This window comes from Miniopterus natalensis, chromosome 1 (assembly GCF_054644295.1).
Source record: "Miniopterus natalensis isolate mMinNat1 chromosome 1, mMinNat1.hap1, whole genome shotgun sequence".
NCBI classification, from domain to species: Eukaryota; Metazoa; Chordata; class Mammalia; order Chiroptera; family Miniopteridae; genus Miniopterus; species Miniopterus natalensis.
Window position 1 is genome coordinate 56,038,563 of NC_142081.1, and position 26,972 is coordinate 56,065,534.

Sequence of the window (26,972 nt, forward strand, 5' to 3'; positions counted from 1 at the left end):
AGTTTGTCTGCCAGGGAGAGGCGGCTGGAAATGCAGGCACCCCCTTAAAGGGCCAACACACAAAGTTTCGTATGCAGCCACTCACCTTGGGTGCCAGTGGAGGGAAAAGCAGAGTGGACTAGAGCAGTGTGAGGAGAATCCAAAGAGGCTGACTCGGGGAACAGATCTCAGGGGGCACCTATCTGGGCCCCAGTGCTGAGTCATTCCCCCATAGGGCAAAGGACATCTTTCTCAGGCAGACATTTACCTTCCAAGCAGTTTTTGCCTGGGGGGGGGGGGGGGGGGAGCAATTGCCCCACCCTGCTGGAAAACCTCTGGCCCCATCCCGTGGAATTTCTATAGCCTGAGGCTCCTTAAGAGACTGAATAAGAGCCTCTGAGTGCTTTGAGTCTTTGCCTGATTTGCTTCTGGACACAGGGCTTAGAAAAGCAGACCCTGGTGCACACCTTGGTCCTGTCCAAACACACCCCGCCCCAGCAGAGGAAACCAGAAGCTGTGGAGTATGGAAAACTTTAAACAGGGTACTCAAGGTCAGTCACAGTGTCTGACACTGGCCTGCACCAGAGACCATCCAAAAGACTGGGAGTCCTGGCAGACCTACCTAATACACAGAAACAAATCCAAACAGGCAGCCAAAATGGGGAGGCAAAAAACAAGCCCCAAATGAAAGAACAAAGAATTCTCCAGAAGAGGTAAATGAAATGGAGATGAGCAACCTATCAGATACAGAGTTCACAGTAATGATCATTGAGATGCTCAACAGCATGAAAAAAGACATAGAAACCATGGAGGAAATTAAGAATGACATAGTAGAAATTAAAACAACAGTGGAAGGAATTAACAGCAAATTGAGGGGAAGCTGAGGGTCAGATCAGTAAATTAGAAGAGAGGGTAGGAAAAAAGTCACTCAATCAGAGAACCTAAAAGAAAAACAATTAAGAAGCAGGAGGACGGTTTAAGGGAGCTGTGGGACAACATGAAACAACAATATTCATATCATAGAGTGCCAGAGATCTAGAAAGTAAGCAAGGGGTAGAGAACATGTTTGAAGAAATAATGACAGAAAACTTCCCTAACCTGGTCAAGGAAAAACACAAGTTCAGGAGGCACAGAGAGTCCCAAGCAAGAAGAACCCAAAGAGGCCCATGCCCAGACACATCATAATTAATATGCAAAAAATTCAAGACAAAGAGAGAATCTTAAAGGCAGCAAGAGAAAAGCAAGCTGTTACCTAAAAAGGGCACCCATACGGCTATCAGCTGATTTCTCATCAGAAACTCCACAGGCCAGAAGGGAATGGCATGAAGTATTCAAGGTGACGCAAAACAAGGATCTGAAACAAGACCACTCTATCCAGCAAGGTTATCATTCAAAATAGATGGTGAAATAAAAAGCTTTCCAGACAAACAAAGGCTAAAGGGATTTATCACCACCAAACCAGCATTGCAACAAATGTTAAAGGGACTACTGTAATAAGAACTTGAAATACAGAGAATGAGAAACATAGGCATAAAGAAATAAAACGGCAATAGATAAGTACCTATCAATAATAACCTTAAATATAAATGGGTTAAATGCTCCAATCAAAACATAGGGTAGCTGAATGGATAAGAAAACAAGACCCAAATATATGCTGTCTACAAAAGAACCACCTCAGATCAAAACACAAGCTGGGGAAAAACAACAACTCCTGGAGGACTTTAGAGATCGACAGCATAGTCATAGTAGGGGACTTAAACACCCCACTGAATTTACTGGATAGGTCTTCCAGACAAAAAATCAACAAGGAAACAGTGACTCTAAATGACACACTAGATCAGATAGATTTAATTGATATTTACAAAATACTCCACTCCAAAGCTGCAGAATATGCATTCTCCTCAAGTGCACAAGGGACATTCTCAAAGATAGACCACACGTTAGGCCACAAAACAAGTCTCTGCAAGTTCAAGAAGACTGAAATCGTATCAAGCATCTTCTCGGATATTTACCAATGGAATACTACGCAGCTGTAAAAATGAAGGATCCCTTACCTTTTGAAACAGCATGATGGGACCTGGAGAGTATTATGCTAAGCAAAATAAGCCAGTCAGAGAAAGTGTCACATGATCTTACTCATATGTGGAATCCAATGAAAATAAACCGATGAACAAAATAGATCCAGAGACATAGAAGCATGGAACAGACTGCTGAATCTCAGAGGGAAGCTGAGGGTGGGTGGGTGGGTGGGTGGGGAGAGATTAACATAAGAATTCATATGCATATATGCATAACTCATGGACACAGACAATAGTGGGGTGAAGGCCTGGAGGGAGGGGTACAGGGTGGAGAGGCTCAATGAGGAAAAAAGGGGGGGCATTTGTAATACTTTCAATAATAAAGCTAATTTAAAAAAAAAAAAAAAGACTAGTGCTTGGCAAGTAGTAGGTGCTCAGTAAATATCTGAATGAACAAATGAATCCTGAGCAGTTTCTGAAGTCACCTGAACTCCAGGAAACCAGAGACTTGGCCATCCTACGTAACATAAAAGGGTTTGAACTTTAAACCACTGTAAAAATCTAAGGCATTGCATAGACTACTATGCAGTTCCCTTTGGCAGTTTATAAATATGAAATGTACAAAGCTTTCAAATACCAGATGAACCGAAACTGTAAACCTCTGCGAATAAACTCATTGTGAACACATGACTTTGAAGCCACTGCTGAACTAAACTGGAACAATTTCCAGCAATATTTCCAATGTGAGCTTAATCAAAATTTTCAGGGCCAAAATTGGGACTGAATGAAGCAAATGCTTACCACACACATCAGAATTCCTGTAACTCCATCCTTACTGTGTGTCAGTTCTCTGGGAAGCCGGTGCCGTGACAGAATTAGATTTGCAAGAGACTTCATGGGGGAAAATGTTTGTGATAGCTAAAGGACAAGGCAGAGAGGGCTCTCAGACCATAATAAAGGTGGGACACCTGGGAAAAGAAAAGGCAGAAGGAACACCTCAGACCTGATACAGTTCTAAGAAAGTTTCAGCCAGGGTGATGGAGAGCCCTGGAGCCAAAGTTGCCCAGTAGAGGAGTCCCACATCCTACCGCAATGGGCCAGCATCAGTATCCTAGCTGGGAGAGGGTGTGGTCTCAGCACAAAGGTGGTGGCGGAGCAGAGGGGAAGTGGCCGGGCACTCTGTCCACTGCGCTCCAGCAGCAAGAGTTCTAAGCAGCATGTGCTCAGGGCTCTCACACACAGTTTAAAATAGCATTCTCCCTGGAATAACTCTTGTTTTCTGTGAATCCAAATAGACTCTGGTGAAATTACTCCAGCTATCCGTTGAATACTCAGAGTAGGTAACAGTAAAGCTATTCTACCACTACCATCTTTTCCTCCCAAGTGCTATAACTTTTCATTCCACTAGTTCAGATAAAAAAAAAATTTCATAGAAACTCAATGACAAGCTTTTAGTTAAAAAATAAAAGTCTATTATTTTGTTTTAGTATTTCCAAACAATCAAGCTCATCCTGGGCAGCCTGCATGGTGCCTGTCCAGAGGTACATGAAGAGGCATTTAGTCCCCCTCATCCATCATCCAGCAGTAAACTCTTTGCAGGGTTAGGTCTAGAGTTCTTCACACTGCTCTTGGTCAAGCATTGACTGTGATTTTGGTCCAGAAGCCGTCCAAAGAGAGCAAGGGTTGAGCCATCCTTAACTCATACCCAGATGAAACAACTTCCGCAGAAAGGCTGGTCCTCCCCAGTGACCCCTGCAAGAAATGACACAGAGAAGATATTTGCATCAGAAAAGATGGGGGTGACCACAGTCAGCAGGATGTTGAAAGGAAAGCCAGACCGCTCACACACCATGCTAATCAGCACATAAAGCAATATTTGTCTAGCAAGATAGAAAGATCTATGACTAGGAAGGGACAACCTTCTTCAAGTTCTGGTTTTGACAGTGATAGTTCAGCAACCTGTATGAAACCTCTCCTACATGCAAACCACAATACTCTCTACTTTCATTTGCTTATAAAGTATAGGTCCAGGCTGGTTTCTCAACCTTAGCCCTACTAACATTTTGGACCAGCTATTTCTTTGTTGTTGGGACACTGCCCTGTGCACTGTAGGGTGTTTAGCAGCATCCCTTGACTCTGAGCACTAGATGGCAGCAGCATCCTCTCCAGTTGTGACAACCTAATAAGTCTCCAGATATTGCCAAATGTCCCCTGGGGGACTGGCGGGGGAGGGGAGGGCAAAATCACCCTGGTTGAAAACCACTAGAATAGATATCCTGACTTACCTATCTCATAGTGGTTTGGACAAGTCAAATGAGATTGTCATTGTTTGGAACCAAGAAGAGAAATTATTCATTTTTATTACTCTATTTATTTACTGAATGCCTACTATGTAGCTGTCTTTTAATATGTACGTGATCTCATCAATCTCTGTCCTCCGAGGTTACTTTCATTTGCAGATAAACACGGAGAGTTTAAGCAACTTGCCCTAAGACACACAGCTAGTAAGTGACAAACGCATGCCTCAAACACAGTTCTGACTCCAAAGCTTATGCTGTTCATCACTGTTCTATTTTTCCTGTAACACAATAAAAACTAAAATAAAGTGGCAGATGAAAAAGTACTTAACATGTGAAAATGATTTACCGTTATCATTATTATTATTATTATTATTTATCCAGCAGCAAGAAAAAGCCAGAACATGGAAGAAAGAAGACTTGGTTGTTGCCAATAACGAAGAGAAGAGGCTGCATCCCGGGGGGGGGGGGGGGGGGGATGTGCTACAGCTCCCTTCCCTCACCCAGAGCAGCCTCTCCCACACGTGCGGCTGAGGTTCACATCCTTCGCAGGCTGCCATCACCAAACCCTGCGAAAGGGCACGGTAAGCTGGCTCCCGTTCACTGGTCCGCTCCAGGTCATGATTTCCCCTGAAGCTGGGAGGCCTTCCTGAAACCCCCACCCTGCACAAGTGGGTGCCGTCTGCTGAAAGGCGTGCGTCCCCCAGCAATGCACTTACCGAAGCATCATGTTCCAGTACAGCAAGGGCATCATGTCGGCCTTCATGAGGTACATGGACAGTCTCTCTTTGCCCTGGTCAAAGGGGAAGGTCTCCAGGGGCTGAGCGTTGTAGTCAAACTCGGCAAGAATCACGCGGTTGTAGCCAGTCACCAGTGGACAGGACGTGTAGCCGTCATACTATAACGTACATGAGACCGAGTTGGAAAGTAGCCTTTTTCATGGTGTTATATAGATATTCTAGAATTTATTCTTTACTCTGAGCAGTTGCATTTTTTTTTCCTTTTTTGTATATTCTAATTTTTGTACAGTGAAAAATGGAGATTATATAACAAAAAGTAGTACTAAAGGCAAAAACGGAAAGGCCCGTACTGGAGAAACTAATTAAGAAAGTGGCAACACTGTAGGCAAGCACTGTTTTCACCCAGAACGGAAGGTGACGGTTGAGACACCGACTCCTACAAACCTTCTTCACTGGTGGTTCATTCTTCATCATCAGAGAAATTGTTCCCTCAAGGATTCCTGACTGGGCAGCTGTAAGAGAAATCAAAAAGTCAGAGAAATAAAGCATCTAGGCTTTCCACGAAAACTAATTTGCAGTTAACTTTAATGTGAATGAGTTAAGGCTCCATTCCCCATCCTTCTAAACTGTGACTAGAACACGATTCTTACTATTTGAAGTGCTGGACACCAGAAGGGGTTCTGCAGTTCATCAAAGGCCCACACAGATGCCTCCATATGTTTGAAACTGATGAGCCAGCTCTCTCTAAATGGGGGCTGGCAATTTCAAACAAAAGGACTAGAAGCGTGGCCATCCCCCCACCCCACTCCCTCTCCTCCTAGGGTTCTATGAGTGTCAGTTTGGTGTGTTGTGCCCAGTATATCCAGTCTAGATTAATAGCCCCAGGTATATCAATTAGGCAAAACAGTGAACTTTCCTCTGTACTGGACTGCCCTGTCTGAGGTTGGACAAGATATAGACAGACAGACAGACAGACAGACAGATAGATGTTTTTGGGTTTGGGTGACAAGAATGGGAGACTGCCTTTTTTATTATGAAAATTTCCCAACTCAGTCACTCTTATTTCATCCATCCCATCACACATGCCACTTTTTTTTCTGGAGTATTTTTAGAGCAAACATCATAACAATTCACCCATAAATATTTTGGTGTATATATTTAATAAATGAGGAATTTTTAAAACACAAACACAGTAACATGTTTACACTCAAAATACTAGCAATAATTCCTTAATATTATCTAATTATAGCTTGTGTTCAGTTTTGAATAATTAAGACTGCCCTTTTAAATTGGTGGTCACCAGATTGAGGAGGGGTGGGGGGTTGCAGGAATAGGTAAAAGGTGAAAGGGATTAAGGAGTACAAAATGCCAGTTATAAAAATAGTCATGGGTGTACAGCATAGGGAATATAGTCAATAATGTTGTAATAACTGTATGGTGTCTGATGGTTACTAGACGTATTGGGGTGATCGCTTCATAAGGTATATAAATGTCTAATTACTATGTTGTACCTGAAACTAATAAAATATTGTATGTCAACTATAATTGAAAAATACATTTTTATTTTTAGAAAAGGCTGCTCTTTTAAAAATACAAGCAGTTTGTGTCTCTAGAGGTGGAAGACTGGATTTACTTTTGGGGAAAGATGGGTTACCTATCTATTGTAAAATGCTCATTGAGAGGTTATTTTGCAATCCTAAAAATCAGGAGTCAGCAAACTTTTTCTGTAAAGCAAAATGTCAGGCCTTGTGGGCCAAGAAGCAAAACCAAAGAAGGTACTATGTAATAAGAGAGAAAACAAAAATTTTATTAACAAAATTCAAAATATAAAAGTATAATAATTTTTTGTACTATAGGTCTACTAATGAGAAGAATGGAATTTTTTTTTTACAAATGAGTAAAAAAGCCAGTGTTCCCTATCATCAAATCGGTGATAAATGTTCATCTGTAGAAACCATCTTCGCCAGCTGTAAAAAACAGGCAGCAAGCTGCATCTGGCCAGCAGGCTGTAGTTTGCTGATGCCCAAAAGAGCAATGAACTTTTTACTGGAATGAAGGGATTCAAAAAAATGACAAATAAATAACTCTGCTTAAAAAATATTAACCAGCCCAGCTGGGCGTGGCTCAGCAATTGAGCATCGACCTATGATCCAGGAGATTGCTGTTGGATTCCTGGTCAGGAGTGCCCGGGTTGTGGGCTCGATCCCCAGTAGGGGGCGTGCAGGAGGCAGCCAAGCAATGATTCTCTCATTGATGTTTCTATCTCTCTCTCTCTCCCTCCCTCTCTGAAATCAATAAAGATATGTTTAAAAATATATATATATTAACCAACTCTCTTTGTTGTGGGCAAGGTAACATCTCTAAAAATCATGTTTCCTTTTTGGAAAACTTTGTTCTTCTTTGAGGGCCATAAAGAGTTTAGAATCTGTACTGAGAAAACTTGAAGAGATCCCTGCAGCAGGGCATCAAGACCAAGAGAAAAGGAGAGGAGAAGGCCTGAGGGTGCCACCTGCAGAGAGGTTGGGCCCTTAGACCCAGGAAGCAGTCACACTGTCCAGGTTTAACGTACGTGGGGGGGGGGGGGGGGTGCATGTGAGTTGTGGGGTTTTACCCCCTGTATTATAATCCCCTCTGTTATGCCCAAGCCTTCAGTTAACTTTTGTTAAATGCCACATACTGGTCTTGACTGTGCTGTATGTAATTCAGGGAGAATCCTGGGGCAGAAAGAAGCAGAGCAAGAGGCATGAGCTGCAGGAAAACCAGACTCAATGTAGCAAGACAGGGTTTCCCTGGCAAGAGCACAATAGTCTGGACTGAGGTAAGACGGCTGGCCGGTGGCAGGTAAAGCCAAGGACAAATCTGTGAAACAAGTGTAAACACTGCTAGGAATACTTAAGAGGACTTGAGAAGGGGAAAAATGCAGGTCCATTTGGAGACAGTTAAGATGATTGTTTCGTAAATGCTAAAGAGAAGAGCAAACAGACTTTCCCACAAGTGAAATGGCACAGAAAGAGCATTTGCTGCAGCACAGTTTGAAATAAACATGGGTTGGAAATAATATAAACATAAGTTAAGTGTGGACTTGTTAAATAAATTCTGGAGCAACCATACAATAGAATACTGACTGTAAAACAAAACAGTATGTAAAAACAGCAGGATGCTCAGGGGAAGCGAAGCTCAGAAGATGAAAGGCAGGGCTGGGAACAAGACTGTTCACTTAGAACTTTTTACTTATCCAAATAGTTCACTTAGAACTATTTGGAACAAGGAGTCAAATGTACATTTGTTTGAAAAAGGCCAAAAGCTGGGCGATATTTGGGCCCCACATACAGCACAGAAATTCACCTATAAACCACAAAGACAAAGAACTCTGTGGAAACCTAGTTTCACCGAGGAAAGAAATTAGCATAACAGGCTACGGAGGTGACGCCGTGGGAGGCACACAGCCTCACGTGTGCAGGATCTTGCCAAAATGTATAACCTGAATCTAATCATAAGAAAAAACTAGGCAATTCTAAATTATGACATATTTTACAAGATAACCAGCCTGGACTCTTCAAGAATGCCGATATCATAAAAATAAAAAAATGTTAGAGGGCCTGCTCTAGAGTAAAGGAAACCAGAGACATGGCAACCAATGTAGTATCTGGTCCTGTTGCTGGAGGAAACCAGGCTCTCCCACGGGATCAGAGAAAAGCATTCCAAGGACCCACACATGGGAGATTGTGGTGTGGCAAGATTTATTTCGGAAGGCTGCCCCTAGGTTCCCAATGTCCCATCTCCATCCATCCCTCCATGAAAAAAGTCCAATCTTGTCTTCATCAGGCCAAAACAAAGGCCAGTGTCGACTTTATGTTTCATATTAAAGCTTAGTCCTTTGGAGCCCGTGTGGTCTGCCATGGGCCCCAGTTAGCTACTAGACCTGCATGGTTGCTCAAGCACAGGACGGTCCCCGAGAGCAAGAGAGGGGGTGTGAGAGAGACCAAGAGACCGAGTGAGGCTTCTTTGTTCCCCTAGAGTTTACAGCATCTCAGGCTGGGGAAGGCTAGGAGCTTTTTCAAAATAACCAGTCAACTTCCCAAGCTTTCTAAGGCTTTTGATGGGCCCACCCCGACCAATGATCCCTTCCCCAGCTTACACTGACAGGCCTCTGTGGTCAGGCACCACCGCCTGCACCATTTTGACTTCTGCGCGTGTCCTTGCCTCCCCTGCCTCCCCCATAATCCAGTGGGGAGGGGGGGGTTAATCCTAGTAGGGCAATGACGCCCCCGGAGTGTGTGTGAAGCTGTAGCTTCCTGGTGAAGCGAACAGGCTCAGTGCCTGTATCCCTTGCTTCCCTTCCCTTTATTAACCTACTCTAACAATCCTTCACTGGTTTATACATTTAAGGGAGGATTGGGCCATAAAAAACATTTTTAGGAAAACCAGAGAAATTCAAGCTGGATTGTATATGAGATGATTTCATAATACAACATTCTATTTCTTGGACATGATAATGGTCTTGTGGAGGTAGAGAGGAAAGTCCTTTTTCTTAAGAGATTCAGGTTAAAGTATTTGAGGGTGAACTATTATGACGTCAAAACTTACTTTCAAATAACTGGGCAAAAAAATGTACATAGAATGATAAAGCAAATACCAAGAAATATTAATAATTGGTTAATACCTGAAGAGTATAATGGGAATTCTTTCACATTTTTCATAGGTTTGAGATTTTTTAAATAAAAAGTTGTGGGGAAAATTACTAATAATAGTGGGAAAGACATGCAGTGGGTTTCCTTGAAAGTCTTTCTTAGGTTGGAGTAGTCAGCGAAAGTAACACAACACAAACTGTAGGTGTATAATTCACACAAAACACTGCCATCCCCATCGGCAGGGAGTCTGTGTTTTACAGCATCTGGAGAAGATAGTTCCTGTCTACGGAGGACAGAATCTACAAGACATTTCTCCCCATCGCTGCTGGTGCAGAACATCGAGGTAAAGAATTTAGTTTTCCAGGCTGACACCTTAATGGTGTCCCAATCAGGGCGTGCTCCACTGTATTTGTCTTACAGAACAATTTTCTGGTCTGCAACCATTCATTAACTTGCATGTGTTTTCTGGGGAAACCAATGCTTCAGGCAGAAGAAAAATAGCCACGCTGCCTGGCATCACAGACGAAGGAGGTCAGGTTTGAGTGTGTGGCACCATGAGAAGCCACAGAATTCCGGAGAGCTGGAAAAGTGACACCCTCTCTCTAACGCACCCTCCCCTAAAAACCACCCCTCTGACCCAGAAAAGGCAGAAGAGGTCATGCTGCTCCGAATGAGAAGCCCTCAACACATTCTTTCTTCTTTACACAACACTAAGTTCATCGAAAACTTGATTCTGTGTCAGGGAGGTCAAAGTCGTCTTTAACGCACAGGAGCTTCTTCATTATTAATGGGATGCTATTTGGGGCAAATTTTTGTCTCTGTTATGATGGCGCCTTGGGGTGACGTCAGTGAAGAGGGGGAGGGGGAGAAAGGTCGCAGGCTGCCTTACCTACTGCAGCTGCAGTCTTTGACGTGGGGAGGTTGGTGCAGTCCCCGATCCCAAACACATTTGGGTACTTCGTGTGCTGCAGGGTTTCTTTATTCACATCCACCCAGCCAGCAGCATCCACCACAGGGCTCTTCTTGAGGACGTCTGGTGAGCTCATTGGGGGTGTGACATGAAGCATTTCATACTACAGAAGAGGAGAGCATCCAAAGTTGTGTTTTTTCCAGGATTCCTACAGCCCCACAAGCTCTCCCCATCTCCCTCACCCGCGCACTGCTGTGGCTGCATGGAACACGGTACAGTTAGTCCTTATATTAATCTACACCTTCTCCACGATCTTACGGGCTCCCTTGGAGTCCGGTGATAACGTAACTAACCATGCTCTTGGCTGCCGTGGCCTCCCCTAGAGTCCACATGATCCCTTTGGCAAAGGCATGAGCGAATCCAAGGTACTGGACGGAGCCTCCCTAACAGTCTGAAAGAACCCACTAATGTTTCTCCTGTTTACTGGAACTAAAGCAAAGGGGCCCAGCACATTTCAGTTGCTCTCTTCCCAACCCTCATCTGTCAACTTGTAAAGTCTGGGACTGCAAAGAGGTGCTCAGAGTCCTTGAAACTTGTACAGGCTGTGTGAGGAGCTGGCAAGTGAGCACCGCTCCCAAATGTTAGGTCAACCCTCACTGTAAAGGAAGCAGTCAAAACACAACTTAAAATGAAATAAAGAACGGTAAGCATATTGGCTAGCACTCTCAGGAAAGAGAGGCATGATCTGGTATTGGGTTTACTGAACAGTGTAGGAGGCAGGTGAATTCTCCCCCAAACACCTCTGCCAAGACCACCGTTGGCAGCAGTGCACTGGCCAGTCCCGGTGGACTGGCTCCGGTGCGTTCTGTTTGTTTCTGTACTATTCCGCTTTTTGTAGTTCATCCTTTTTATTCTTTTTATTTAGTTTTAATAAATTCCATCTAGAAATTTCAAATTGATCAAAATGTTCACAAAACATTTCATTAAGGCGAAAACATTAGCAACTTAAGAAAATTCCAACCTTGTGAGGCGAGCAGATGCTACACCAGCCTGGGAATCCTGTGACACAGCAAAGTAAGAAAGTGCTCAAAAATATGATGGGGACATGTCATGAGGACATAGGAACCATCCAAAAGGGCTCCTCAAATCTGGGGCAACTGGAGCACCAAGGTAATTAAGGACAATAATGAATTATAAGCCATTGGGAGAAAAGTCGAAATTTAGGAGCTCAGACCAATAATGAATTAAGAGAGAAGGGAGGGCTTTTGCTGACAGGATGCCAGGAGTCTACTGGTAAACATCATTTCGCAACCAGTGCAGTAGAGACTGGGTTAGCAAAAAATCACCAGTGGATTCTAGATCCAGGGGGGATCTTTAATGAGGAGTGGGGTGTTTACATGGTCTTAAAGTGTCTCCCCACAGACTTATTAGTAGCAAGGGAGAAAAAGAATAATTACACAGTGTAGTCATTGGGCCATATCTTGACTGGTCAAAATGAACTTCATCAATGAGGGGCAGATGAACACAGAGTCTTTTCAAGCATGTTACCCTGCGAGGACACAGCATCGCTTAAGCAGCATTTCAGTCTAAAAAGCATAGCCTGAAACTAACCAGAAGAAAACACAGACAAACCCAAAATGAAGAACAATTCTATTAAAAAATTAAAGTGGTGGTAGGGGGGCTGTATTATTCCAAAATGCCAGTGTCATAGGACACATTCCAGATTAAAGGAAGCTAAAGAGACATCACAATGAGATGAAATACCTGACTGTAGACTGGGTTCTGTCCCGGAGGGAAAAAGTACTATAAATGCTATTGAAAACAGAACTGGAACAGCAATGGTAGATTAAAACATTGTATCTGTGCTAAATATGCTGAGTTGATAGCTGTACTATGGTTTTATGTCTGAGAATATATATCCCTATGTTAGGAAATTTACAGTGAAGTATTTAGGGGTAAAGGACTATGATGTCTCTAAACTTATCTTTAAATGTTTCAGGGAAAGGGAGAGACATGAAATGATAAAGCAAATGGGATAAAATACTATATTGAGTAAATCTAGGTAAAGTTTATATAGAGGTTCCTATATATATTTTCACACATTTACTATTTTTATTTCTGCAACTTTCTCTAAGTTGAGATCATTTCCAAAAACAAGTTTTTTTTAAATTATGACCTTGAGTCATCAGTAACATTTTAAATATACTCATGAAGAAAAGAAAAGATGTATGCACTATACTTAGAAAGAGACTGAGTTAAAAAGCGTATAATGTGAAGTTTTGATGTTTAGAAGATTAATCTTTGGTTTCCTTCAAAATTCATGTTTATGGAACCTGTCATTCCTCTAAAAATGCTGAATGAATAAAATACGACTGTGCACTGTTTTCGCACTGCTAACAGTTCTTGCCAGAGTGATATAAACAAATGAGTCTTCCATGCGTGCTTCTCTGGATGCCTTTTCGTCCTGCTCTTACTCCTCACACGCCTCAGCAAAAGTACTCTTCCCACTCACAGGAGAAGAAACTGAGGCACACAGCCGAGACCTTTCCACGCCGGGTGCAGCTCCACTGGATCTATCAAGGAGTTTAAGTGCCTCCTGTTATGCACAGGTGAAAGATGTCTAAAGGCAGCCTCTTCGGAGGTGAAAGATGTCCCTGTCATTCTTCAACTACCCACAACCAGGGCTGTTTCTCCCATTCCAAAAATTCAGTTGATCACCAGATCCTGCATTTAAGGAAGCCCATCCTGAACTCCAGGCAGTATCTGAAGTTGTGAAATATTTGGCTGCTTCAAGTGACTCAGTGCCAAGAAAAGTAGACATCAGAATCAAAATCTACGTCGTACCAGTAAATAAACCCTCCTCCCTCCCACGGCCACAGCCTCCTATGTCTGTCTCCTCCCCACCCACGTGGGTTCGCCTTCCCCCATCACTGTCCTCAGATGCTCGTTGTAACCAGCCTCCCCTGGCACATGGTGATGATGGACAGGGAAGAAGGAGCCACGATGTCACCCGCATCCATGACACTGTTCTTTCACCTGACAACTTAACCTCGATACTCACTGAAATCACTTGGGTCTCTCCAGGTTTGTCCAGGTTCTCAAACACAGCCTCTTGTTTATCAGCTCGGACTTCAATGAGGTTTTGCTTGTAGTTCACAGTGAGGTCCCTCTCCTGGATGATCTCCAGCAGGGCATCTGCATACTTCTTCACCCCAAAAATCGCTCCAAGAGCAGTGTTGAAAATGATATTGGCCTTGGATCGCTTCCCTGTCTGAGAAAAAGGAAAGAATAGAAGCCACCAAAACCAAACCATGACTCCAGCCACCATTTTTTTTTTTCAACTGAGACAAGAATTAAACCCTTCGGAAGAGACCTCGCCAGCTTTCTCCATCACTTTGCCCTGGTGGGGTACGGTGCCAACCAATCCACTGCCTCCATCTTATTTTCTGCCAGCAGCACAGCAACTAAATGCACACCTGAGTCAGGGCTGAGGTGGGCACTGTTCAGCTGAAGGCCAGAGGTGAGATTTCTTCCAGGTAAAAGCAGCTGGACTGTTTATTCATACGTTCATTCGTTCATTCACTCTGTAAATACTCAAACGGGGTCCTAGAGCTGGCCAGGTACTGTTCTAGGTGCTGGGGGACAGCAGTGATCAAGAAAAAGCTCTGGCGTGCCCTTGGCTCCTGTGCTTCAGTGTCCGTGTTTCAGAGAGCCTAGCATTCTCCCCAGCACCTAAGATCTTACGGCACCCAAGAGAGAAACTTCTCTCAGGCCACCCCAGGGTTAGGAGAAAAAAGTCCAGCAAAGAGAATTTCCAGGAGGGAAGGAACAGCTAGTCTCTTACTCTTTCCTTTTGTCCAGCTCCTTTTAGGGTTTGCTCACCTGGATCTCACTATTTGCAAGAACTTAGCTGAGCCAGAACCTCAAAGGGTTGTGCCAACTGGAATTCTCATAACCCAGAAAGGTCTTTCTTAGACACAGAAATGATGGCTGGAACTGTCCTTAATTCCCCACCCGTGGGGTCGGTGCTGGTTTGCATGACTCCGGTGGAGGCCTTCCCAGTGCTGGGTTCCAAACGCATATTCAACACCTCTTCAGTCCCGCCAGCCCCTCCCCTTCTCCCCACCTGTCCCTTTACAGACCCACAGGCTGCTTTGAACTCTGCTTTAGTAAACCTAGTGTGACATCCCACAGAAGGCAGGGGGGCAGAAGCAGCTTCCCCAGCTTCACGCGTCGTGTTCTTGGGCTGCGGACACCTGCTCCGGCCCAGAGGGTGTATGAGGAATGCTGAGACGGCTCCCTACCCAAATCTCTCTTTCCACTAAGGTCTGAAGTTCTACATGAATTTTTTTTTTTTTGCCTTTAGAATTGGCATTTTGCCTATTATACCTCCAAAAATGTGTATCAAGGGCCAGGAAATATTCATAACCTTAAACTTGAGTGGGGGCAGCTGAGATTTTTATGTATAAAAATGAATAGTGTGTAACTAATTGTCCAACTACATGGAAGTATTTAAGCAGTCTCTAACATATCTCCCCCGTAGACCTTTATACACACATCAAAAAGTATGTTACAAGGACTATTTAGCAACATGTAATACATCTAAGTTTGTATGTACAGTATGACTGTAGCCATGTTTTTAAAAAACATGCATAGGCCCTGACTGGTGTGGCTCGGTTGGTTGGGCGTCACCCCATGAACTGAAAGGATGAAGGTTTGATTCCTGGTCAGGGCACATGCCCAGGTTTTGGGCTCCATCCCCAGTGGGGGGCGTGCAGGAGGCAGCCAGTCCATGTTACCTTCTCACATTCATGTTTCTCTCTCTTCCTCTCCCTTTTGCTCTCTCTAAAAAAATCAATTTCTAAAAATCTTAAAAACAAAACATGCTTAGGGAAAAAAAATGTAAGGTCATGTCAAATTGATGACAGCAGCTGTATTAAAACAACTGGATTATGATTGAATTCTTCCTTTTTTCTATTATACAAACTTCCAGTTATATAATTTTGTACATATGTAACAAAAATTTAGAAATAAAAAAAATATTTTTATATAGATAAAATGGAATTCTGGCAATCATCAAATTAGCAACACCTACTCCCCCTCCCCCACCCGGGCTCTGTCCCTGGAGAGGAAGCATACCTTCCTGAAATAGGCTTCTGATAAGTACATGATCTTCTGCGGAGCTCCAGCACACTTTATCGGAGTATTTGGAAAGGTAAAGATGGCATTGCCCTCCTTGAAGTCCTGCAGAGCTTTCCATGTCTTCTCTACTGTACTAACTGAATAATTGGACCCTATTTTGGGATGGGAAAAACCTTCAGGCAGGCCTTTAATCTGCAACAAAGGACATGAAGAAAACATTTTTTACCATATGATTTCACTTATATGTGGAATCTAAAAAACAAAATAAACGAACAAAGTTGAAACAAACTCATAGACACAGAGAGCAGGCTGGTGGTTGCCAGAGGGATGGGGGTTGGAGGACTGGTGAAAGAGGTGAAGGGATTAAGAAGTACAAATTGGAAAAAAAAATTTGAAATACAGACCAAAAAAAGCACAAATTGGTAGTTACAAAATAATCTTGGGAATATAAAGTACAGCATAGGGAATATAGTCAATAATATTATAATAACTATGTATGGTGCCAGGTGAGAACTGGAAATATCAAGGGGAACACTATGCAAAGTATATGATTATCTAACCACTAAGCTGTACACCTAAAGCCAATATAAAATAAAATTGAAAGAAAACTGTAAAAATAAAATTTTAACAGAAGTGCAAATGGCTTTCCTTTGCCATTTCTATAGCCACTCAAGCATTTCAGTACAATTATTAGCCCCCAGTCCTCACACACAATGCAGCAGGCAGGTAGGTGAAGGATCCGCTAAGCCCAGTGCTACAGCACCCAGAGTCACCTGTCAAGCTGCAGATTGGAGTCAGCCCAGGGGAGCCCCTCCACCTCCCTGGCCTTGAGACCATGATTTAAATACATCTCTTCCTACCATCAGAGTGAGGACAAGAACCCAGGCATACTTCCTTTTTGGAGAACCAGCTGCCTTGGTAGGAAGAAGAGTGATAGGCAGAACCAAGAGCCATGATGTCAATAGTAGCAAACTTAAATTACCCTTCATCAGGTTGTACCAGATCTAACTCTTGGTAATTAAAAGCATGGGTTTGGGAACCCCACAGACCTGGCTTGAGTCCTAGCTTTCCCACTTGTGAGTGCTATGACCCTTGGAAATTAACTAATTATCTATAAGCCAGTGGGTCTCAACGTGTGGTCTTCAGACCTGCTGAAAATGCACATTCTCAGGCCCCGCCCCAGGTCTACTGAATCAGGAACTCGGGGCTGAGCCCAGAAATCTGTTTTAACAGGTGATTCAATGGGCACTGAGGCTTGAAAAGCTTATGTTCACCATCTGTAAAAGGGGGTGAAAGTAACAGCTTCAGAGGGTTCTTGGCAGGAGTAAATGAGAGCACACGTGTAAAGTGCTGAGAAAAATGGCACGCACACGGGGATGCTCCGTAAGTATGGTGTATTCCTGCCAGTGAGATAACGGGATACTTGTCTTAAAGGTTAGAAGGTTCACACCTGCCATACACACTTCTTGGCAATGCGTCAAAACTTTCTTATTAGTATTTCTCCAATATCTTTCATTTTAGCACACTTGCAGAGCAACTTCCTTCTCTGTTTTACGCATGGTAGGTGTTCGATAGTATGGATACACCAAAATTGATTCAACAACCGTCTTTCATAAGTGAACTTTGTTTGCATTTCCAATTTTGGTTTTTTACTTTTAAAATAATGCTGTGGTTACCAACACCTGCCCCCCCCCCCAAAAAAAAGCAGAAGAAAGTTCACAGCATCCAACGAAAATGGCACAGATTGAGGTAAGAGACTCAAGCACTCGTTTTTCCAGCAAGAGAAGGAAACTCTCAAAAAAAGAGTCATCAAGATGGGCTGGTCCTTCAGAACCTCCCCAGGCTATTCTCCAGATGTAGGGCCACCTCTAGAGTCACTGGACATCTATCCCTCAGGCCTCAAGGAAACAGAGTCCTATGATCTTCTCCATCACACTCAATGTCAAGAGCAACCATTCCTCTGATTATTGATCATAGTTCCTGCTACAGTTAACATGACCTCGCATTTCAATGTTTCTGCAGTTTTCACATCTATGCTAACTGGATGTTCGCTGTACTCTGCTGAGGGAGGGAGGGAAATCTTATTGGCCCTTAGACACAGATGAGGAAACCGAAGTAGAGCAAGGTTGAGACACCCACCCTGAATCTTACAGCACTAGCGGCAGAGGCCCCTGACCACTGCCTAGGGCTCCTTCCACAAGACTTCTGTATTTCCTAGTTCCCAAAGCAAAACTACTCAAGAAATAAACAGCTGACCTCTTATTGACTTCATTGTTTTTCTCCGTCTGAAGAAGCTGTTGTTAAGGGAAAAGGTGCCATAAGGTCTGAGACCTGGTCATAAAGGGCAGTTTCTGACCCTCAGCCAATCCAAGTGCTTCTCTGGGGACTCTGAAGCAGAGGGAGGTGGGGGAGATAGAGGAAGAGATGAGGTCTGGACCCCTGCTTTGGCTGCACAGTTATAGGCTGTACGCTGGGAGCTATCCTGTCACATGTACCAGGCCAGGGAGCAGGACACCGTGCTGCTGAGACCCCACAGAGCTGCTGAGAGAAAGGGGCAGAGACTGCTAGGGAGAGAGGCTGCCTGGGGTCCAACAGAACCCAGATCAGAGCTCCAGCTCTCTGAAGACCCATTTCTGACCTAGAGATCCAGACACCTTGGTATCCTCATCAAATAAATCCCCCTTTGTTTATAATAACCTGAACAGTTTTCTATTGTCTGCAAAGAGTACCAGGTAATACGGTAGCCTCAGTTTCCTCATCTCTGAAGTGGAGATAACAATACTTAACTCACAAGTAGCTTGTGAGGAATCAACATTAGATTCCTAGCAGGTGCCTGGTGCATACTGGAGACTCCAGGATAACAGCTAGATTTAAATAGTATTGTTTCTTGGTTTGCTGCAAAAGGCTGCTAAGGACTCTCAGCACTGGTCTCTTGAGTCCTCTCAAGCAGCACTGGGGCCCTCAGAGAGACAGTACCATGGAGATGCACCATCTGTGCTAAGTCAACACTTCTGGAGCTCTTGAGAGAGACAAGGACTCCCAGAAGGTGTAAGTGGCACCTTTCTCCACATAGTCTACTCCACAGCTGTCGTTCTGTGAGACTCATGGCCATGCCACCATGACCCAAACTCATCACAGCCTTCACACCAACTCATGGCTTCTTTGAACCTTCAGAGAACATACCCCAGGACACTGTCAACCACCCTCACCCTGGACATGTCATGACTCGAGTTTTTACACAGAGACACACACTTCAAGACCCTTCCTGAGTAGACTCAGATGAGGCCCTCGCATGTGTCACATTTCTGAAGCTGTGACCTGATTGTTACTACGCTCTATGTGCTCCAACTATTCACCCAGAGTCCCTAACAAACTTCTGGAAATCCCAATAATTACTGACTTACTCCATGATGTTCTAGAAAACTACATTTGAATCTCACAATTGTCAGAGGGCATCTGGCTCCCTAGCTCATGGAAAAGGGAGACTGAAGGAACTTCCAGGGTAGTGGTTATGTTGCGCCAGTCACTTCATCCCAAAAACCCAGCCTCCCCACAGCAAAACCCAAACCTCCCTCCAGCTTCTGATAAGCTAACTACTGGTATTCTACCCTTAAAGTCTGCTTAAAAATTCAAAATCTAAATCTTACTTTCAAGGTAAAATTTAACCTGTAATACAGCCAACTCAGTCCTACATAGAAAGGTAGTTTTCTTGTAAACGTGGAAGAGGCTGCTCTTTTGCATGAATTCCCATTAGGGCATGCACATGCTGAACTATGATTAAAGCTTGGAGCTAGATCGTATTATCATTGAAAGAATCTTAGAGAAGACTTTTTTAAAGCCATAAAAAGACTGTTGAAAAATAAATCTAGAAGAGGATTTCTTAGTACTTTTTGTCAAAATGAATATAAGGACACTCAAGGCAGTGTTTGATCTTGGCATAAACAGCCGAGGGAACACAGAGTAGTTTAAACATACCTTCTCATAGTCCAGCTGGATTCCGAGAGCAATAATAAGATACTTGTAGGAGATCTGCAACACAAAGCAATGCCATTTTAGACCAGGACCCAAACAGTGGAAGTCCAAGGGCTGACTCTGGCCCAGACAAGTGTGGCCAACACAGTGTTCCCATTTTTTGAAGTGAATGACTTGGGGCTGTGGGTGGTAGGCAGGGCATGGGGGGTGGGGGTACACACTCCAGTCTGCCATCACACCCACCATTCTCACACCGCTGCTTCACCAACACTGCGTAACCTGCCTGGCTTCTGAGAGCTTGGGACTCCTAGATTTTTACACAGTGGAGCATGACAGCAAAGAGGTCACAACTTTCTGCGCAGTGCTTGTGTTAACACTTTCTCATGTTGAGGAGGGGGAGAATGACTTTCTAATCTTAAAAACAATCAACTTTCTTTAATATCTATGGGGTAATGTGTGAATCCCAAGCAAATCTGCCCTGTCATATGGATGGATCAATTCCATAATTGAGAAACTGCTCTCTTGAGGGTCATTGAAAAGGATGTGATACTTTACATTGAAAAGCATCATGATATTATTTCATGATCTGTTTGGAATTTAAAAGTCCTCTCCTTAAATATGGATATTGTGATTATTCATGCTGAGAACAAAAGTCTCCCTACTTATTGTGATGGAAATGTGGGTTGAGGATCCAGAAGAAGACAAGTTGAAGCCAGAAAAAGTCAGTAAAAAGGGTGTAAAGTAAAAGGGCTTGCCTAGGAAACTGGAGATGGAGAATGATTGCAATGAAGGTCAGAAGCCCAGAGAGGACGTCAGGTGATGGCTGCCTCACGGCTGTACTAAAGAGAAAAGCGCAGCACCCAAGCTGTGCAGATCACAGTTAAAGAAAGGGGGTTCCAGGACGCAAGAGTGCTTGGCTCATGCTGGGGGGTAAGAGGAGCAAGTCACCAAAGAGGTCCTGCTCTGGGATCCAGAAGATCAGCTCCAAGGTCACCTCCATAGTGAGGCCTTCTTATGACTCAGTCGTCCTGCCCCCGGCCCCTCCCAGGAGCTCCCTTAGCACAGAGTACAGGATGCTTTATAGCACCTGTTGAGTTATACAGCATTAACGCCCTCCCCCACCACATTGAACACTCCTAGAGGACAAAGGCTATGCCTTCCTCTCTATATTCCTAGAATCCAGCAGAGTCACCAAATTAAAGTGGGGAACTCAGTAATGTTTGTTGGATGATGATGGATGGTTGACTCCAGTTGCTTGTGAAAATACAATTTATCAAAGTGGATAGATAATATACACATCATCATCCATATGGTTTGCTTGTCCTTGAACAGGTGGGCTCTGAAATTCCTTGTTCTGTGGGAAAGTGTACTGGGCCCATTAAATGGCTGGTGGAACTGTGTTGAGTCTTCAGGGTATGTGAGGTCAGAGGTGGCACAGGCCCCAGGGGTGATGATCTGAAGGTGAAACACTATCAACAAGAAAAGCCTTTGGGACCTAAATAGACACTTCTCCAAAGAGGACATACAAATGGCCAAGAGACATATGAAAAAATGCTCAAAGTCACTAATCATCAGAGAGATGCAAATTAACACCACAATGAGGTATCACCTCACACCTGTCAGAATGGCTGCCATCAACAAATCAACAAATGACAAGTGCTGGCGAGGGTGTACAGAAAAGAGCACCCTAGTGCACTGCTGGTGGGAATGCAGACTGGTGCAGCCACTGTGGAAACCAGTATGGAGTTTCCTCAAAAACTTAAACATTGAACTGCCATTTGACCCAGTAATCCCACTTCTAGGAATATATCCTAAGGAACCTCAAACACTAATCAGAAAGAACTTATGCACCCCTATGTTCATAGCAGCTCAATTTACAATAGCTAAGATCTGGAAATAGCCCAAGTGCCCATCAGTAGATGAGTAGATAAAAAAAAAAGCTGTGGTACATTTACACCATGGAATACTATGCAGCTGTTAAAAAGAAGGACCTCCTACCCTTTGGAACAGCATGGATGGAACCGGAGAGTATTATGCTAAGCAAAATAAGCCAGTCAGAGAAAGACAAGTACCACATGACCTCACTTATATGTGGAATATAATGAACAAAATAAATTGATGAACAAAATAGATCCAGAAACACAAAAGCATGGAACAGACTGAGGGATCTCAGAGGGAAGGCAGGGGAGGGGGAGTGCGTGGGGAGAGATTAATCAAAGAACTTATATGCTTCTATGCATAACCTATGGACACAGACATTGGTATGGGGAAGGTCTGGGGGTGGGGTGGATGCAGGGTGGAGGGGATCAATGGAGGGAAAAAGGGGACATTTGTAATACTTTCAGCAATAAAGATAAATTTTTAAAAAAATTAAATAAAATAAGAAAAGCCTTTGGTTTGTGCGTGACTTGGTTCTATTAGAGCACAATATTGACTATTTTTAGGAGCAGTAATAACAGATAAGCTTAAGACCATGAAAAATCATTTAGGGAGAATAAGCCCTAAGGTAACAAAGAACAAGAAGAAAGCCTCAAACCTTTGAATGAGTTCAAGTTTCCATGCCAGATGATCTAAGCCCTAAGGAATTGCAAAAACTTGCAGAAAAGACTTTTGAGCAATTGCAAAGAGCAGTGCAGACCTCTCCAGAAGGCTAAATATGGGGAAATATTTTAATTTTATACAGGGGGTGGGGCAGTAACTAACAACTTAGTAAACAGAATGTTCATCCAGTTCAAAATTCCAGGCTCATCTACTGTAATTTGGAAAAAGAAGAGCATCGACATGGATTCAGATTGCAAGCCTGCTTTCAGTCAACAGTTAAGAACTATGCTGGCATGTAGTGGAAATAAATATTTCCTTTTCCTTCTTTTTTCATGGGTTCTTTTAAAAATAATATCAGCAACATTTCTTGAACATCCACTTTATGCAACTGACAAGATGGTATCTCCCATGAGATGTTATATGCAGATTTCAGATATGACCACAGAATACTTTTCTTTAAAAATCTTGGAAGAAAGTGTCACCAGCTTATATCAACTTCTTCTCCAGCCCTAAACTAAGACACTACAAGTTCCCTAGGGGTCTAAGCCTGAGAGGCCAAAGCAGGGCTCCAAAGTGAGAACATCTACCAGTGCCTCACATTCTCAAGAGATGAGACAAGTTTATGACCCTTAAACCAGCACAGACCCAACCACAAAGGGCTCTGAGCTATCTCTGAAACGTAAAGGGGCCTGACCAAGGGGGTAGGCACCGCTATGCTGAAGGGGCGATGTGGGTTATAAGACACAGGTCTCCTGGCCCCATGAGCCGGCAGCAGGTTGGCGAGGGAGATGAGCCCCAAAGCTCAATCTTGAGAACGGAGAACAATCTTGTGTTTCATTCAGTCTAATCTCCTGGAGATGCTGGGGGAAATAAGGAAGTTCATCCACCGGGGGAAGTAATATATAAAAATTTTAACTTAAAGTAAATAAAGGTGTATTTTATTAAACAATATATTAAATATTATTTATTTATTTTAGGATATGGGAAGCCTGACTTAACAGTGGATCATGTGAAAAAAAGACCCAGAGGTTTGAACTGACCTCAAGCCCAGCATGAGTCAGCACCATGGCAACTATCGCTACAAAGGCAAATGCTAACCTGGGCTGTATCTGATTGTGGGAGGGAAGGGGCCACGCTATTCTGGGCTGTTCTGTAGAGTTGCTTCCCCTTCCAGGCACCTCTTTCATGGAGGAGACAAGGCCAGTGATGTCTAAAGCAGGGTAAAGAGGGTAATGAGGGGACTGAAGACCATGGAATATGAGGAAAAGTTGAGAAAACTGGGGACAAGTCCTGAAGAAAAGACTGACATAGACTAAAAGAACCATCTTTGAATAGTTGAAGGGTTTCTCTACAAAAAAGAGAAAAGACATTCTCCCCCACACTACAGGAAGCACAATGAACAAGAAAGATATGAAGGCCAGTAACAGCCCAGGGGCCTGAGGATGCTGGGAGCCGGGAGCAGGCAGGTGCAGCGTGACGGCCACACTGCCTGCAGCTGTCCTGGGCTCGGCAGCAGGTGAGGCAGGGCGCTCCAGATGGCTTCTGAGCCTGTGGTCCCACCATCCTGCTCTCATCCCCTCAGCCAAATGCGCTGGCAGCAGTTTCTGAAAAGCGCTGACCCTTAGGTGGGGGGTGGGAGGAGACTTCTAAATGGTGCCGATCAATTATGAGCCTCAAGCTTCAGCAGCCTGCAATTCTCCTTGGCACAAGCCTCAGTCTCGAGTTCCCTTACAACGCTGGCAGAGCGCCCCCTAGTGTGACTGGGATGGATACATCCAATACCCCCCTCCTCTGGAGGCCAGCAGACAGGTAGAGAAGCTGGCAGCTTCACAGGAAAAAGGAGGAAGGTGCCTGCTATTTTAGCACGTAGCAGTATTACTTGTTCAGTAAACATTCAGATGCGAGATACTGTACCAAGCAATAGGGCAAACAGTGGGTGTTCACAAATGCTTGTCTGAGTTGTTGATTTATTAATTCAGCATCACTCAGTCATCCCATCCTCCATTCACCACACACCCTCCCCTCTCATGCAGTATTTAACACACATGCACTTTCTCGCCATGAGGCTGTCCAGGTTGATAATAGCTGTGCATTTCGTACAAGCCCTCAATTAACAAAAGCCAAAGGAGCCCAGTGGTTACCTCCTTGTCGTTGTCTGTGCGGATGCAGTTCTTGTCTGGGTTCAGTTCCGCCACTCTAGCTTTGATCCATTCCACACCAGATGGAATCACACTCGCTGTGGGGCGGCCAGATGAGGACAACTGTTTGGCACCAGCACCCACCAGCGTCCAGATTGGCTGATAGAAATGTCTCTGAGAAACAAAGTATTTGGGGATTCATTTCGATTTGAGGCTGATCAAAGTGTCAAGGTACATGAGAAAGACTTTCAGTTATTCCCTCCTAACCCTTGGAGTATCACATAGAAAGTCTCTGGGTGAGTCTTCCCCACTACCCCACCTCCCAATGGTGTTTCCTGTTATGTTAAACTCTGACGGGCAGTCGCCTACAAGAATTCTGCCAAGATCATTTTAAAAAGCCATAAACTATCATTAGTGACCATTGTATTATTTATTGCTGATAGTTGATGTGGGGATTAGCATGAACACGTTATATATACATGCATATAAGCACACATTATGGATACATTTATGTGAATAGATATAAAGAAAAATTAAGCCCAGTAGCATAATATGGTTCCTCAGAAGTTTGTGGTGACTGTGGTAAGTTTGAAAAGTTCATAGCCACTCTGGGGATCCTCAAAACTTCATTAACTTCTAACTGTGTTTGCCAAGCCCATGGGGCTTGTAGGGCTGACATTCCCCGTCAGCCCTACTAGCCCGTTCTCCTTTCTCAGAGGTTTTACACCCACAGCCAGGAGGCAACAAATCCTACCCCATTATGCCACAAAATGCCACTATTTTCTGGAATTCTCTTGCTTTGGATGATCCAGTCTGGATCTAAGTTAGTTGTGAAAGTTCTAGATTCAGGGGCTAAGGGCAGCTTGATTTAACTAACAGTCACTGAGAATTCCAGTTGTCTCATGGAGTAGACTGGGGACCAGGAATTCTTAGCATCTCAGCATTGCCCAAACACCTCAAACTGGCTGGACAGAATTGCCAGCATCCACAGAGGGGTGAAGAGAACTGAGGAAGGGCTTTGCAATCTCCCTACAGCCAAAAATGGATGTGATCCCAGAGGACGGGGGCAGAGGTCTCCAGCTGCAAGAGCTGAAGCATTTCAAGTCTATCTTGAACAGAAAGGGAATGAAAATGCAAGCTCAGATGTTTTTTTAAACAACAAGCAAGCATCAGCTCCAGCAACCACTAAATCAGAGACAGAGGGAAAGTGCCAATCACCTGAGCCACTGGCAGCTCCTTGGAGAGACTCCTGTCCTGCAAGATCCTCATAGGGCAAAACAGACATGATTCTGGCCTCCTGAATTGTGTCCGGTGCCTTGTCTCATTACAAAGAGTAGCCCCTGTCCCTGGGTTAGCTACAATAGGCCCCTGACACAGCTCTCAGACCACTATCATTTATAATGTTGTCCCTGAATTAGTCAGTTTAAAAAGGAAAGTAATAGAGAACACCCTCCAGTCTCCTCTCAGATCCCAGCATACCAGTCTGAGATTGCGGCAAAGCCTGGGCAGCCTCACTCATTCTGGGGAGACTCCTTGGAAAGCAGTGTGCCTTTCTCCCCCTCCCTTCCCCATCAAACAGGCACCAAACCCATTCTGCTCCCCACCCCATCCCCCTCCTTCAGCCCAAGGATACAGTTCCCAACTGGTGCATGCCTGGTTCCTTAGAAAAACCACCAAGAATCTTGAATATTTATCTGTAGTTTTTGGACAATTTTAAAATGTTTTTCATGAAATAGTGCCTTACATACAACACTTCCCAACTTCCCTCCTGGTGTTTGCTACCTTTTTCTGCCTTATAATTTGTTTATAATTCCTTGCACTTAAATTTCTGAAACTCACTGACACCTTCCCAGAGGCCTCCCTGGAACCTTCACTCATCACCCTTTCTCCAGACTGGATCAAAGATAAGAAAGTTTATTTCCCATTGATTTTCCTCTGGACATGAGGGGGGAGGGTTCATGGGTTAAAGTCCTAACCCCGGTACCTAGGAATATGACCTTATTTAGGAATAGGGTCTTTGCAGCTGTCATCAAGTTAAGAGAACTGTGAGAAAATAAGTATCTATTGTTTTAAGACACTCAGTTTGTGGTAATGTGTTAGCACAAGAAACTCATACAGAAGAGAACATAAAAAACCAAGAGATCTGCTCTCTCTCCCTCCCTCCACCTTCTCCAATCCTTTTGGACTGCCTGATTTTTGTGCCCAGAAGGAGAAGCATTAACCAGGGGACAAGCCAGCCCAGTGTCTGACAGTCACCCCCACCCTGACCCCTAGAACACACATGAGCGTGCACACACACACACACACATGCACTCAGGAGGGGGAGACTCACCTCACTGGGCTCAACGATGGCCACATTCTCTGCACCCACTCTCCTCTTCATACGGGAGGCCATGGTGATCCCACCGCTGCCCCCGCCCAGCACCAGCACCTCATAGTGGCTCTTGGCTGCAAGGCCTGCCCCTGTGTGCAGCTGAAGTGGGCCGGCATGCTGAGCACCCAGCCTGAGGAAGCAGGTAAAGAGCCGGGCACGGGGGCTGGACACCACGGCGACCAGTGGGGTCATCTTCACACTGGATCCGGCTAGAAAGGAACAGGAGAGGC

At 44.1% G+C, this 26,972-nt stretch overlaps 1 protein-coding gene across 1 annotated transcript; it reads right to left on the reverse strand.

Moving 5' to 3' along the window:
* Window positions 1-3,446: 3,446 nt before the first annotated feature.
* Window positions 3,447-26,945, reverse strand: SQOR (sulfide quinone oxidoreductase). Its single transcript, XM_016211873.2, has 9 exons — window positions 26,701-26,945; window positions 24,372-24,542; window positions 19,693-19,746; window positions 15,715-15,909; window positions 13,637-13,846; window positions 10,555-10,738; window positions 5,479-5,546; window positions 5,014-5,192; window positions 3,447-3,749 (listed from the first exon to the last, which is right to left on the reverse strand). The coding sequence occupies exons 1-9, from the start codon at window positions 26,932-26,934 to the stop codon at window positions 3,692-3,694; spliced, it is 1,353 nt and encodes a 450-aa protein (XP_016067359.2). The 5' UTR covers window positions 26,935-26,945; the 3' UTR covers window positions 3,447-3,691.
* Window positions 26,946-26,972: the final 27 nt, after the last annotated feature.